The sequence below is a fragment of the Ziziphus jujuba genome, chromosome 9 (genome assembly GCF_031755915.1).
Source record: "Ziziphus jujuba cultivar Dongzao chromosome 9, ASM3175591v1".
NCBI classification, from domain to species: Eukaryota; Viridiplantae; Streptophyta; class Magnoliopsida; order Rosales; family Rhamnaceae; genus Ziziphus; species Ziziphus jujuba.
The window spans coordinates 1,931,047-1,946,203 of NC_083387.1; the positions used below are offsets into that span (position 1 = coordinate 1,931,047).

Sequence of the window (15,157 nt, forward strand, 5' to 3'; positions counted from 1 at the left end):
TTGTTACCGATTTGTTTTAATAATAAAAACATATATAACATCTTTATTTTGTTTCCAAAAAGGGACTTGTCAACGATAAAAATGGTGGGCGGTACCGCAAAGAATTGGGAGAGTTAGTCCACCAAAGTGAAACTTGTAGTAGGAGAGGTTTGTGGTCAATTTGTTAACAATAACGAAGATGGTAGTGTTGGCAGGTGAAGATTTCTATAGTGTTGGTAGATACAAAGATAACTTGCTTGACAGAAACTACATGGAAATGATATTAAGATGTCCGTACTTTGGTGGTTGACTAATAAATTTCCCATTACGTATATGAGATGAAACCTAGAGTACTAATTCATAGCTATAATGACCATCAACAATCTACACAACTAGAAACTAAAAAAAAGTTTAACCCTTTTTTCCACCACCATGGTTATGACCTTGTCAAGAGTTAACATTAACTTAGAGAAAAAAAAAAAAAAAAGATTATCAAATATTTGATGTTTTTGGATCAAACCCAACGCCTTTGGTTTAAAGTTTGATACACAACTCTCGGTCCAATAGGACATGTATAATGTGGAAAGACTGGCTTGGCTATCTTTTTCTGTTTCTGGTTTATTGATTGGTTTTTCCAACAAATATTATATTACAAATCAATCAAGCTCACGAGATGACACGTTGCAAATACTACCTTGGGAATGTACGTATGGGATAGTATAGATGACACTCACGTCACCTGGATATATATATATATATATATATACACGCACACACACACACATTATTATTATAATTCAACAAATTATATTGTTGGCATTTGTGATGTGAACAGAGGAGTGGGGGCCGAAAGAGGATCACAATTACAGAACTTCCCTGCCATACGGATTAGCACCTTCCCACACTACCTAATTATTTTTGGAACTTTTTCAATCCCAAAAAGTGTCCAAACCCATACAAAAAGATAAACCTCACTCCTTCTCTCTGTTCATGTGTCCTTTATTCACTTTGCCAATCGCCATTATCTTTTAGAAAAGGTTGCTGGGCATGTATGCCGCAGAGGTTTTCGCTCTTTGATCCTACATATCAAATACCATCACCTGCCTTCATACAAAAATCATTGTTTTTTTTTTGTTTTTTTTATTTTTTGGGGTCTTATGAAAGATCTCTCGGTTTGAATGACAACCATGGTGTAGTTGATCTGGTATCCTAGTTCGTTTTTCTTTGTCTCTCTTTGCATCAACATGGAGGTTGAATATGAAGAAGTAAGCTCTCTATACGATTTCCTTTTGTACTTGTTCTTCTTCTTTTCTTTTTTTTTCCTTCAAATTTTTATGTTGGATATGCTGTTCGTTTTCTATCATGGGAATTGTATTTTGAATGTTGAAAAGGAATACATAAGGAATTCAAGAGGAGTGCAGCTTTTTACTTGTAAATGGTCGCCGTTTTCTTCTCCGAAAGCTCTTGTTTTCCTCTGCCATGGTACTCTGTTTTTTCTCTCTCTCACACACACTGTTTTTGTCTCTGTTTCTCTCTCTACCACTAAGTGCTGGGTGTGGTATTAAATTCGCATTCATTATGGGGTGACAGGGTATGGCATGGAATGCAGTGGATTCATGAGAGGTAATAAATATTTTTAGCTTTCTTCCATATTTTATTATTCTTTTTCTTTTTATCTTTTATTATATTTCTTCGTCCTTTAGATTCCCATGTGTAAAAATCATCGTTTTTAATGGGTCCAATTATTTCTCATCTATCTTTGATCAAACATAATCCCATGTTTCAGAATCAAATCTGTAGAAAAACAAACTGAAAAAGTCTATTATCTTCCTAACCTATATACATATATATATATACACATATTAATGTAAGGAAAGAAAAAATTAATTGTGTTATCTTCATTTTTTATTTATTCTTGCATAGTAAAAAAGATATATGAGAAACACAAAAGTATATGATTTTCTTACATGATTATAGATAGTGAATGAAAAAACTATCCATAAGAAGGATAATTGCTTTTTTTTTTTTTTTTTCTTTTTAACAGATGAAAATTTGTAACTTAGCTCGGCTCATAGGAATTAGTTAAGCGTTTCATATACATATATGCTTAAAAAAATAATAAAAAACACTTAAAATTATGAAGCAAGAGCTCATCATCACGTAACAACAGCTAAGCCAATTCGTTTGTTTTGTGTGCCATAATCTATTTGGCTGAGTTGTAATTGCAATTTGGTCATATAAAGAATATGAATTAATATTGACGGGTGACAGGATCGCATCAAAAGTCCAATGATATCTTACCGAGTAGGTGTATCAAAGTATGACTCTTATAGGGGTCCACTATATTCGTGAATTTGCCAAAATGCTTATTTATTGGTTGCCTTAAATTGTATACTTCGACACTACTTTCTTCTTCTTCATTCTCTCTTACCAGGGTTTCAGTTAAAACCAAAAATTTTACAGCCTTGCTCTTATACCTAACTACTTCTCTTTAAGTTGTAAAAGGGTCTCTATGTTTGATGGAAAAGATAATACAACTGATCAAAAGAATAAGATTACAGAATATAAAATGACAATTATTATTTTGAACATGCTTTATCTGTCTTGATATTCTTTAATTCTAGCTGGGGCATGACTTGCTAAAAGGTTTTTCTCACTTCTAATTTTTTCCTGTAAAAGGAAAAGAAAAGGAAATCTCAAAGGTGGTCCATATCTGGTTTTTTCTTTTTGCTTTTTTTTCTTTTTTCTTATTAAATCTGTGGTGTGATAGCTTACACCATTATTATTTGTCATTCGTCATGGGTCTCTCGGGACTAACAAAAAGTGCTGACTTATTATCAAAGCTAGCCCTGCACCAGAAAGTTTTTTATTTTGTTTTGAATCCTGCTGTTGAGGCTATGCCTCCCTCCGTTTTTTCAGTTATTTCATCTGAGGGTGATTGTTTCCCCTCTTGTTTGTAATCCCAGTTTTGGGATCCTCTTTTGTCGCAATGAATGCAGCTTATTCACCACACACACACACACACTAAAAAAAAAAATGTCACACACAAAAACCAGTCTGGAACTTTCATTTAGGCACCTTATATCTCTCCCTTTTTCCAAACTTCTTAAAGATGAAAAAACTGTTTGATTATGTGGACCATTCTCAGAAGGGAAAAAACGAAGGTGGGTCTTCTGGGGGTTTGGTTTTGGTTGACAGACAAGCAATTATTAGACACTAAACCAAGATTATGCGCCAAGATAAGAACGTTGCTATCAGCACATTAAACATAAAAAAGGCATTTAGTCTTTGTTGGGGATGAGTTGGTTGGTGGGTTGGTTGGTTGGTTGGTTGGGTAGGTGGATTGTGTTTAATTGAACTAGTCAAATTGATAGTGCATTATAATTTTGCAGGATGTGGGATTAGACTAGCTCGTGCGGGATATGCCGTGTTCGGTATTGATTATGAAGGCCATGGACGATCAAGAGGGGCCCGTTGTTACATTAAGAAGTTCGAAAACATCGTTAATGATTGTAATGAGTTTTTCAAGTCCATTTGTGGTATGCATCAATATATCCCAGTCCTTATCAACCTCTCTCTCTCTATTCCTTTGAACTTTTCATGATCATAAACACCCTCTAAAATGGTGATTATTTATTTATTTATTTTTATTCTATTTTTACCGTGGCATCCCAGTAAAGGAAGAGTACAGGGACAAGTTTAGGTTCTTGTATGGAGAATCCATGGGAGGTGCGGTGGGCTTATTACTTCACAAAAAGGACCCTCTCTTTTGGAATGGTGCTGTTCTTGTTGCTCCTATGTGCAAGGTCATTAGCATCTTCCATGTAATTTTTTACCATGAAAAATATTCAATTTTTTACCATCCAAGATTAAAAAAGGAAAAAAATGTGTTTATATTGTTAGATATCAGAGAAGGTAAAGCCACACCCTTTGGTTGTGAATCTACTAACCAGAGTGGAAGACATAATACCAAGATGGAAGATAGTTCCCACCAAGGATGTCATAGATGCAGCTTTCAAAGACCATGTAAAGCGCGAAGAGGTCAAATTAGTTACATTCTTATCATATTTGCAAGAATATATCAGTATGTAAACAGATAGGGTAGATTAGATTAATATATTTGGATATGCAGATAAGGAACAACAAGCTAATCTACCAAGACAAGCCAAGGCTGAAAACAGCATTGGAAATGCTCAGAACTAGCATGAGCCTTGAAGAGAGTTTAAATGAGGTTAATTCTAGCTCAACGACCTATGGATTAATAAATAAACCAAACCTGCTTTTTTATGATCAATCAGTTAAATTGGTCGGTTTTGGGTTTGGGTGGAATTGTGTTTGGACAGGTGACTCTGCCATTCTTTGTATTGCATGGGGAGGCAGACACGGTAACAGACCCAGAAGTGAGCAGAGCATTATATGAGAAAGCTAGCAGCGCAGACAAGACCATCAAATTGTATCCCGGAATGTGGCATGGTTTAACTTCAGGAGAGCCCGACGCGAACGTCGAAATTGTATTCTCAGATATCATAGCTTGGCTGGACAAGCGCACTGGTAATGACAGGGATATTGTCGTTGAAAAAATCCACGCTTTCGGCAATGGCGGATTGGAACTCGCTCCGACAGCATCAGCTGCAATGATAACCGGACAGCATCAGCAGCAGCAGCAGCAGCCTCGGCGGAGAACGCCGTCTCATGGCAGCTATTTTTGTGGACTGAGAGGACGCCGTTTGCAACATCACTCGGCTATGTAGGCGCTATCGAGTAGGAGATTAGCGCGGCAAAATGGTAAATGTAACATAACAGTGTAACTAAAGGAAATGGAATAAAGAATCAACTCTTGTTTATGGACGAATTGCATTTCGTTAGAAAAGCTATTAATGATGGAGAAGAATAAGTTATGGAAATTGGGTTTTGTAAGATTTTAATCAAACTTCAATTAATCAATTCAATAAGTAATCTAATTCCTAATGGATATTAGGAAGGAAAGTGATAACAGAGGACAATTTCTATGACCACTACTCGCTGCTTAATAGACAAACACCTACTACCATATCCCGGCTTATCATTTATGAAAAACAAAAAAATAAAAATAAAAATAAACAAATAAACTTTACATCGGTTATTTTTTGTCAAATAGAATAAACGGCTTTTTTGAAACCGTGATAACAGAGTTTCGCGGATTAAAACCAATTCATTATAAATGGAAAGAAAGGGAAGCTTTAGAGGAGCTTTTTATGATCTTGTCGCGAAATTAGTTGGCATTGAATGGTGGCTGCTTAGTCACATCCCCATCTCTTTTCCACTTCATCAAGATCTAACTTTATTGCCCTTTTCCGTCAAAAGAGGCAGGGAAAAAGGCAAGCTTTGTATTCGATTAAACAACCAAAAAAAAAAAAAGTCCTGTGGAATATCTACTCACATTTAAAAGCACAGCGAGGGATGAAATGGTTTATACGAATCTTCTTAGGTTAAAAGACTCATCTTGAATCAAGTTAAAGCATGTACTGTTGAAATCTTCTTCATGGAAACCTTTTGATTGAAAAAGAAGCTTTATGTACCAAGATCCACATGCTCCTCCACCCAAGTCTTTGCCTTTTTCCTTTCGGAATTTGCCAAATTAGCCAACAGGTAATTGCACAATTAAAGGTTGAAATCAAATTGTGTTTATTAACCGATTTAGGTGTATTATCATATTATATTCAGCTTAGATTACTCTTTATGCTTCTAGTCTTGTGTCTTATGCTCGACATTTTATTTGATTAGATCCATTATTACCCACAAAAATAAAATGCGATTGGACATTCGCACCAATTGCAAGTATCTAATTCAACATTTCAATTTCTTTCTATTCCTTTCCCATTCTACAACTACTTCACCTTCCCACGACAGTGTTTACCACCCCATTCACCTCATTGTCCACAATCCAACATAACAGTTGGAAACAGGCAAACATCAGATCAATCGCATGAAAAATCAAAAATAATGTGGAAGTAATAAATTTTAGGATCACAAGACTCACTGTCTAATAAAAACCTTAATGGAGGGTACACAAATTACAGAGAGAAGAAGCACATGAAACAAATACCATAAGGGGACTCCTTCACATCTAAATCCCATAGAGAACCAAATGCTGCTGCTTTGCTATTTCTGATGGAAGTTGCTGCTGCTGCTACTACTTTTTGTATTTGTTTTCCGGGTAGGGAAATAGACTGTGTATTGTTTTTTTAAGTTTTTCTAGCGCCCAAACAATTTGCTTCCCCATTTTTCCAACTCTAAAACAGTATAAAAATTTTACGGCAACTTTATGGGCGAGTTTTACTTATATGGTAGTTGTAGCCCCACCTTCCTTGTGGTCACCAAAAATCCTTTGCCTGAAGTCTTTGACCATAAGTGGCAGTCCCTTGCGTAGAGAGACCTTGGGTTCCCAACCCAGTTGTTCTTTAGCCTTTGTGATATCGGGCTTCCGCTTGTGTGGGTCATCCTCTGTGTTTGGCCTGTACTCGATCTTTGCATCTGGGTCGATTGATTCCTGGACCACCTGCATTAACAATATACAGCCGTCAGATTTCTTAAACAAACAGTTTATTCTTATGCCTTTTGTTCCCGAACCAAAAACAAAAACAAGAAATTGAATTCAAAGAAAATTCATAAACCAGCAACTTCTCTATTACCTTGGCAAGTTCAAGCATAGTGAATTCACCCGGATTTCCAAGATTGAAAGGTCCAACATGTTCTCCTTCCATCAGGCGTATCAGACCCTCCACCTATTGGCCATACACGCAAACCCACTAAAATTTTAGTAACCTTGTGCCACTAATCACAACAAAAGCATCAAAGTTAACAATTACTAATTCATTTTTTATTTTAACAATTTCATTCCTAACTGGAAACTGTGTTAATGGAAACGTTATAAACAAGGTAACCAAAATGGGAAAGCACAGCAATAATCACAAGCCATCTGCTCCTCCCCACCAATCACATCCCATTAAAGCCACCATTTACTATCTTCAACGGCTCATCAGACATATTCCAAGGCTTTTTACATAAATTACTGAAAAAGACACTCATTGCCTACAAGACTTTAAGTGCAAACCAAATCATGGGAGTGACTACCAACCAAAAGCTCCATTCCTGACCTGGCCCGTCTTGACCCTTTCAATTGACAATACTCTTAATAAATACTCTCTTTAACATGGCTCAACATTGAAGGGAAAAAAGGAGGTGTATTCATTTTACCACTCCTCACACCTACCCCAGGGCTGCAAAGAAAAGTCTGAAATCTTATTTTAAAAGTGTGCACAGCCATGCACATGGGGAAGAATAATATTCAACTCTGTGTTGTCATTAATTTTCTTCCAACAGCCAATCCAAATCTTACTCTCCAGACTAGCAGTTTTTAAATTCACAATTCCCATTAACCAGATATAAAACAATTAAAATAAAAAAGAAAATAGAAAGAAGAAATAAAGTATTTGAGCCTGTATATGCACCATGGCAGTCAAACCAGAGAAGCACTAAATTATTATTCCATCTTTTTGAATTAAAAAGAGAGAGAGATTAAGAATATAAATTTATAACACTTGCCAGATCAGAGACATATTGGAAACTCCTTGTTTGCTTTCCATCTCCATAAACAGTGAGAGGCTGTTTCCTTAATGCCTGCATCATTACCACTAAGTATCATTTTTTTTTTTTTGGGATAAAACCACAAAGTTTTAATCAACCATCTAAATCAAACACCTCGTATTTCCACATAAAAAAGATATTGTTACATAAATTATAAATGCTGAGTAATATACCTGGGCAACAAAATTACTAACAACACGACCATCGTCTATGCACATCCTTGGTCCATAAGTGTTAAAAATCCTAGCTATTCTAACCTGCAACAATATCAGTCACAAACAAATAATTAGTCAGAAAATCCAAACAAAAACAAAACAAAACAAAACAAAACAAAAAAAAAAAAGAAAAAATCAAAATCGAAGTAGGACCCAAAATAAATGTGTCAACACCTAACCCATGTCTAAAACCGGCATTTCAAAAAAATTTAAATTAAAGAAATAAAAATTAGACTAAAACACTAACCTCAACTCCAGCACCTCTGTGATAATCCATGGTCAACGTTTCGGCCGTACGTTTTCCCTCGTCGTAACAGCTTCGGACACCTGTCATAGATTCAGACACACAACCACTCTTGTCAGATAACCGACGAGTACTCCTCTGTCTGTCAGAACTAGACACCACGCTAAATCCGACACGCATATCAACCCCGCCCCAACCCTCCAATTCTGTCCTAAATTTACAAAAATGACCTCCACTTAAACTAATTTTTTCCTGGCTTGTTACCGCTCCGTTATTTTTTTGAAAACTAAAACAAATTGCTAGAGGTTATTTACTATGATGAGGTGCAAATGAGACGTGCATTTGCCGCTCTTGTGGAAAAGCATGAAGTGTGTGAACCGTCAGATCGGTGGACCCGAAGATCACGGACTCCTCGTTGACCGTGATAATCCGACAGATCTAAGGAAGTTGCCATCATGGATCCCACCACCATGGTCCACGTGGTTCGACTCCTTCAACACGAACACGTGTCCCCGAGCTTCGTACGAAATACAGGCAGCCCTCGCGCAAGTTAGACCAGTGAGATACCTAACACCACTAACGTGCGCCGTCTTCAATAGGAGTATCCAAAACGGCCACACACGCTTTTGCGAATCTCAGATTCCGTTCGCCGTAGATTAAGGAGAAAAAACAGAACAGACACAAAACGGAGATAAAGGGATAGAGAAGAAATCTGAGACGCACCAATGGGATTGACGTTTCCCCAGTAAGTTTCCACCTGAGGATGCTGTAGAGGATCACCGTACACCTCACTGGTGCTGGTTAGCAAAAATCGTGCGCCGACTCTCTTTGCCAGCCCAAGCATGTTCAGTGTTCCCACCACATTTGTCTTGTGCAGCTCCACCGAAAAACAAAAATTAAGGACTAACCAAGAAATACCATTTCAATTTCAAAACTAAAAAAAAAAAAAAAAAAAAGAAATTCAATTTTGACACTTAAAAAATCACACACACAGAGAATATATCATGAAGGAAACAAATAATTAGTTGATTTAAAGGATATAATAGTCTTGACGGGGTTGAATTTGTAGTGGACTGGGGACGCAGGGCAGGCGAGATGGTAGATCTGGTCGACCTCGAGGAGCAGAGGCTCAACGACGTCGTGGCGGATAAGCTCGAACCTGGGGTTTCCAAAATGGTGCATAACGTTCTCTTTCCTTCCCGTGAAGAAGTTATCCACAACAATCACACTGTCCCCTCGCTCGATCAGACGGTCCACCAGGTGCGACCCCACGAACCCCGCACCGCCGGTGACCACGATCCGGAGCCCCTTCCTTTTCAACCCGAGAGGAATCTTCCCACCCGAATTCCACGTCTTTAACCCGACCCCCTGCTGGTACAAGGGCCTCTGGGAGTAGTGGGCTAGGTCGTGCTCCACGAAGGTATTCGGGATCGACACGTAACCGTTGCCGTGCGACGTGCGAGAGGTGGGGAAGAAAGTGAAACCGACGGTGGCAATAGCAATGCCGACAAGGACGAAAACGAGGCGCTGTTCGCGGAGAATATAGCGAATCGGTCGTGCCACGTAGAACCACGGTTTCAGCGGCTTAGGCGAGTAACTATCGGCCATTGGTTGGGCCTCGTGCCCTCTGAAAATCAGCTCCGAACCCATAACTTTCTCTTCTTTGACGATCCCCTTTTTTGATCCAAAGACGGAGACCGTGCGAGACCGCGACTGGGTATTTCAATACAGCCTTCTGGGTTCGATTCGAGAGAACAATAAACAAATAGGAGAAAGTTATGTATGTGTTTTTTGCTTTTGCGAGTGTTATATATATATAGGGGAAACGTGTCAGTGAGTTAAAGTTGAACTCGCCGGGACTCACTCTCCCCGACGCGAAAACGCTGTGTACGGGGTTACTCTGTTTTTCTTTTTTTGGTGGTATAATTGGTATTTTAAATATGAAGGGCTGCCAAATAGGGTCAGGTTCTGGAGTTTATTGCGTAATTGCCTGATCGTCTTTAGGATTTTCTATTTGAAAAGTAAACGGTTTGTCATTTGTTTTGGATTTTAAAATTCCAAACTCTTTGTGACTTGGCTTTGGTTAATTCATTTTAATAATTAATAATCTATTTCACTAAAACTTGCTTCGCTGGGGACGGTGGTGGGATTAAAAAACTTTTCTAATCACACAGTTGGCTAATTTGACTAGTTATTGCGTCGTGGCCAAGTCAATTTTTTTTTTTTTTGTATGGGCTCTCGACGCGGTCCCAACATAGGCTCTTAAGGTCGACCTCATTTTGCCAAAAACAAAATATCTACATTACTTAAGTAATTGAACAAGATTTGAAAAAACTCTACCGTCTTGAAAATTTTGTAATTGGTAAAGGTTAATTGGTATCCGTGGCCAAGTCAGTGGAGGATTACCATTCAATTACCTAAGGCTTAATTAATGAAGATTGGAATGGGATGGCATTGTCGTTGAATTTGTTACCAAAAAGCAATGATACTTACTATTTATGATAATTATTTTCCAGATTTTGTAAAAATAATTAGCTTATAATTAAAGATTGCGACTACCATTTGTGTAATTTCAGACTTCAAGGGAAAGTGAATATATTGTATTTTTCCCCCTTTTTTATATACTTTTGTCCATTTTTTGGATTGCTCTGCCGGATAATAATAACAGTAATAATAATAATAAGTTAATATGTAAAAAACAGGGCAACGGGAAAAGGTATATGCAGATGCAGTAGTTGTGTTCTTAACAATCATGATTCTAGTTCTAGTGTACAGGGGAAGGTAACTTCAATATGTATTAATTTTTAACCGTTTCTTTTGTTTGGGAACTCTTGCATGTCAAGTAAAAACATAGAATTTGTAAATGGTTACAAAATTTTATCTAATTTTAAAATAAAATAAAAATTATATTGGATAAAACAATAGATAAGGACGCCTTGATACATTTTTATCCCTTTACCTATATTTTTATAAAATAAAAGTCTTATCAATACAGCAAATCCATATTTAGTATAAAATTTCTAAAGGAGTATACATTTTTGCCAACATGTATTTTGGAATATATCATGCATTTTGGATACAAAATTCAAAATTTTATTATCTCAAAATTATAGTTGAGAAAAACATTTTCAGGCAATTTTGAATAGCTTTATATTTTTTTTCATTTAACAACCAATGAAGAAATTGTATTTCCTTTTACTTTCTACCAAGTAAAAGCATTAGATGTCTAAAAAAAGAAAATGCCTAGTGAAAATATCATAAATGAGATACTCCAGTGTTGTCCTCGAAAATCTTAAACGACCCGTTTGTGATTTGTACCCTCAAACCATCAAATATTGCCAACAACATAAATTTACCTTCTCTGCTTTCTCATTTGTTGTGCAGATCTTATGCTATAATAACTTCAAAAAGAGATGACAAGCAATTATGAACAGGGAAAAAATAATAATAGTGTCTGTGATTGATATTTGCTACCTATATATGCTGAATCACCAATACTAAAAATTTATATATATGTATATATAATATCGATAGTTAATAGGTCTTTGTATCCAATTTTCCAACGCTTATGGAAATATAAAATGAATAAACAAGCAAATAATGCATGTCTATTCATATTGGAAGTAATACATATAAATGTACAATAATGCAGCTGAATGGTCGCAATCATTGCACACAGGATGCAGAGAGATTCGAAATAACAGGGTCTCAAAACCATATAATTTGCACTCACTGACCTTATGATTTCATTGCAATTTGATGGGGACTTGGGATGTAATTTTCACAATCATCAAGCTGTGAGACTAGGTTTAATCATAAGCATTAGAGCAGTAGTTGAATTAATGAGAAAAGGAAAGACTTCAATATATTTGTTAGAAAGATTGTGAATGAGCGAGATTTTGCGCTACTTTTAAATCAATAAATCAATATAGACTCAAAATTTTAATATCCGTTCGCTGGGAAATATTCATAGAGTTCAAATGTACTCCACAGACCCGAATGTCCAATAACAGGTAAAACAACAAATTAATTAGTGTTTATTGAATTTTCGTTAATTATTAACTAGAGCCTTGACGTCATTTAAGATCAAACCTCGTTTAATGAGTATTATAGCAATATATTAAGGACAGTCGTGGGAAATGGGTTATCTGTAAATATAAGAAACAACGAGGCATCTAATCAAATTATTGTCTCATAAAATCCAATCCAGGTGAAGGCGTCTCAAATTGAAACCGCCCTCAAGTGGTCAACAAATCGCCCTAATGCCACTTAAAGGCAATTTGTTGGGAAAAGAACAACTTTGAGTGATTTGGACGCTCAATTTTGTTTTTCCTTTTTGATGAACCTAACTTCATCCACCACACAGTACTTCTACCTCCATTGCACCATCTTTTTTTAAATTAATTTTGTATATTTCCTTATATTTTCCTTCAAATAGAGAAAGTAAAAAGTCAAAAAAACAGAGGCTTATCCTTTCCCTTAAGGCTAAAAATCCCATTACGCAACCAAGCAAATAGGCATTGGCTTTGGATGAATGTGGACACCTGATTTGATTTTTGAATTTTTGAATTTTTTATTTTTTTCAGTTTCACTCTGACAAACTCAATACAACTAACAATAGAATCATAATCTAACATAAAATATATATTTTTATTTTATTTTATGAATAAACTAATGGATATGGGACGTGAGCATTGGAGAAGGACGAGGCATATGGTGCACATGAAATATAAGTTAATGTAAAGAAATGACTACTTCGAAGCAGTCTTTTATATATACCTTTATATTAATCCCCCCCCCCTTTTTTTTTTTTTTTTTAAATGATTCAGATATAAGTGGCTTGTTGGTGCTTCCCCGTGGAAAAAGAATCGCATTCCATTTAGATAAGCTGACGATTAAGACCTTACACCATCCCCTCATTTTTAACTGACGGCAGGGGTTTAACAGTCATTTTAAGCAAGTTTATATTTTGATTTTAACCAAACTCAAAAATAAATAAATAAATAAATTACCATGTAAAAAACGTTCCTTTTAAATATAGAGTAGAAATTAACATCTTCATCTGCTAAACAACTGAATACTCATTTTGTACTTTTGCTGGGATAAATTAACAAACCATACACCGAAATCTTCAGGATAAATTATTTTGCTTGTGAAAAAAAAAAAAATATATATATATATATATAACTTTACCACTTACTGCCAAATAATATAATTAGCTCAACTAACGCTCCATGTTTAAACCATACTACTTAATTATTTTTTGAAATAATAAAATTCCTTTATTAAAAATTTTCATATTAAACTTTCAAAGTTGCATTTTATGTACACACCTTATTGATTGTCACATTTTGGCGCTGTATTGATGCGTATTTATATTTATTTCATGTTTTCATGGAAATTTCTGGGATCGGAGGGTCCAGAGAGTTTGAACATCATATAAATAGGACAGATTTTTGCTCCTTGAAATCCACTAGCAGGAAAGCATGTGGGAGGAGGAGGTTAAAAGAGAAATATATATATATATATATATATGATTATTAAAATATGGAATCCTGGGAATTTTTATTGGTATGCTGGAGGACTTGATGTTCACCTAGTGATTTTTAAGTTGCAAAAAGCAAATTAAAATATTATTCTTGTTTGTTACGAATAAAATAACAATGATAATGATGATATTTCACATTAAAAATCAAAAAAATAATACTGATAATTTTAAAATAAAGATGAGTGGTTTCTGTATTATACATGTGGGTAAATAATATAGCTAAAAAGCAATTTTTACAATTTACCAAAAAAAAAAAAAGCAATTTTTATAAAGGGAATTGGAAAGGAATTGAGATCAGAGATCCCAATTCCTCTGATTATATAAGTTTTGGGACCCACAAAGGCTGGACTTGGTTTGCACGTTGAAGGAGCATTGATTCTTACGCAACGTTGACCGTCCTCCAGACACGTGGCGATTAACGGTTTCTCACGTTTTATGCCACATTGGCTACCAAACTCTATGATTGGCGAGTCTGCCATACACACTCTGCTCACGATCTTTTCCGAAATTTTTTACAGATTCTTCACCAAACCGAAAACAATAATAATATTTTTCCAAATAATATTAAAACCGGTACCTTTTTCTTTTTCCATCGCTCTGATACAATAATAAAACCGTGTCTTAAATCTTGGGCTATTGATAATGGCTATGGAAATGGTTAGGTCTAATTGTGTACGGCCGAAATTATGGCAAGCCCACAGCTCGTTTAAGGCTGTCCTCCACAGTTGGGACCCACCTATTCCGCGAGAATCTAATTTTCCAAGGAAAAAAAAATTAAGGACCGCTTATCCCTCAAATTTTCAAATCACCCATAAAAATTTATTAATATAATTTTAAGAGTAATGTTATAAAAGTTCTTAAACTATATGCAATGCGATATTTTAGTCTTTAAATTATTTTTTGTGATAATTAAAATTTTAAACTTTTTAAAATAATACAACGTTGGTTTCAAATTTAAATTCTATTCAAATATTTAATATGCACATATCTTTTATGTTTCAATTTTATGAAGGCACTAAAAATCACTTCTACTCAATAACCATATATGTGTTCTTTTCGAAACATCTTTTCAGTTTTCATCAAGCCAAACTCCATTGCTCTGGGGGGTATAACCTTCAATATTGCAACGATTATGGATACTTTTTGATAAATATTGATTATGGCTACTTGTCCAGCGTGATCATCGATACACTAAAGAGTTCATCAAAGACAAAAGGGCTACTAAAGCCTAGGACACACTCAAGCTCCAAGTCGACTTCAACTTCATATGCCATGAGATCGCTGGAAGCAGGTGGTGGAAAGATATGCGTACATATGGGGAGGATATTGTGAATTTTGAAAAATTGATTTGAAAACTTGATATTTGGTGGACGATAATTATTAGGAGAGAGAAGAAATGGATTGGTAGATTTTATCTTTTTTTTTTTATTTTTTATTTTTACAGGCAATTTATTGCATTGGATATTAATTTTGAGAAATATAATATATTTAAAAATATATATATTTGACTTAAAAAAAAGGGATTAAATTTTATTTATTTATTTT

At 35.4% G+C, this 15,157-nt stretch overlaps 2 protein-coding genes across 2 annotated transcripts; one reads left to right on the top strand and one right to left on the bottom strand.

Moving 5' to 3' along the window:
* Nucleotides 1-808: 808 nt before the first annotated feature.
* LOC107426333 (caffeoylshikimate esterase) lies at nucleotides 809-4,827 on the top strand. The gene is made up of 8 exons (XM_016036475.4): nucleotides 809-1,244; nucleotides 1,371-1,461; nucleotides 1,570-1,602; nucleotides 3,372-3,518; nucleotides 3,655-3,785; nucleotides 3,883-4,020; nucleotides 4,112-4,210; nucleotides 4,323-4,827. The coding sequence occupies exons 1-8, from the start codon at nucleotides 1,224-1,226 to the stop codon at nucleotides 4,728-4,730; spliced, it is 1,068 nt and encodes a 355-aa protein (XP_015891961.2). The 5' UTR covers nucleotides 809-1,223; the 3' UTR covers nucleotides 4,731-4,827.
* Nucleotides 4,828-5,945: 1,118 nt separating this feature from the next.
* On the bottom strand, nucleotides 5,946-10,002 carry LOC107426332 (UDP-glucuronic acid decarboxylase 2). The gene is made up of 7 exons (XM_060811591.1): nucleotides 9,105-10,002; nucleotides 8,788-8,934; nucleotides 8,068-8,147; nucleotides 7,779-7,862; nucleotides 7,564-7,638; nucleotides 6,651-6,743; nucleotides 5,946-6,517 (listed from the first exon to the last, which is right to left on the bottom strand). Exons 1-7 carry the CDS (start codon nucleotides 9,712-9,714, stop codon nucleotides 6,299-6,301), a joined length of 1,308 nt encoding a protein of 435 aa, XP_060667574.1. The 5' UTR covers nucleotides 9,715-10,002; the 3' UTR covers nucleotides 5,946-6,298.
* Nucleotides 10,003-15,157: the final 5,155 nt, after the last annotated feature.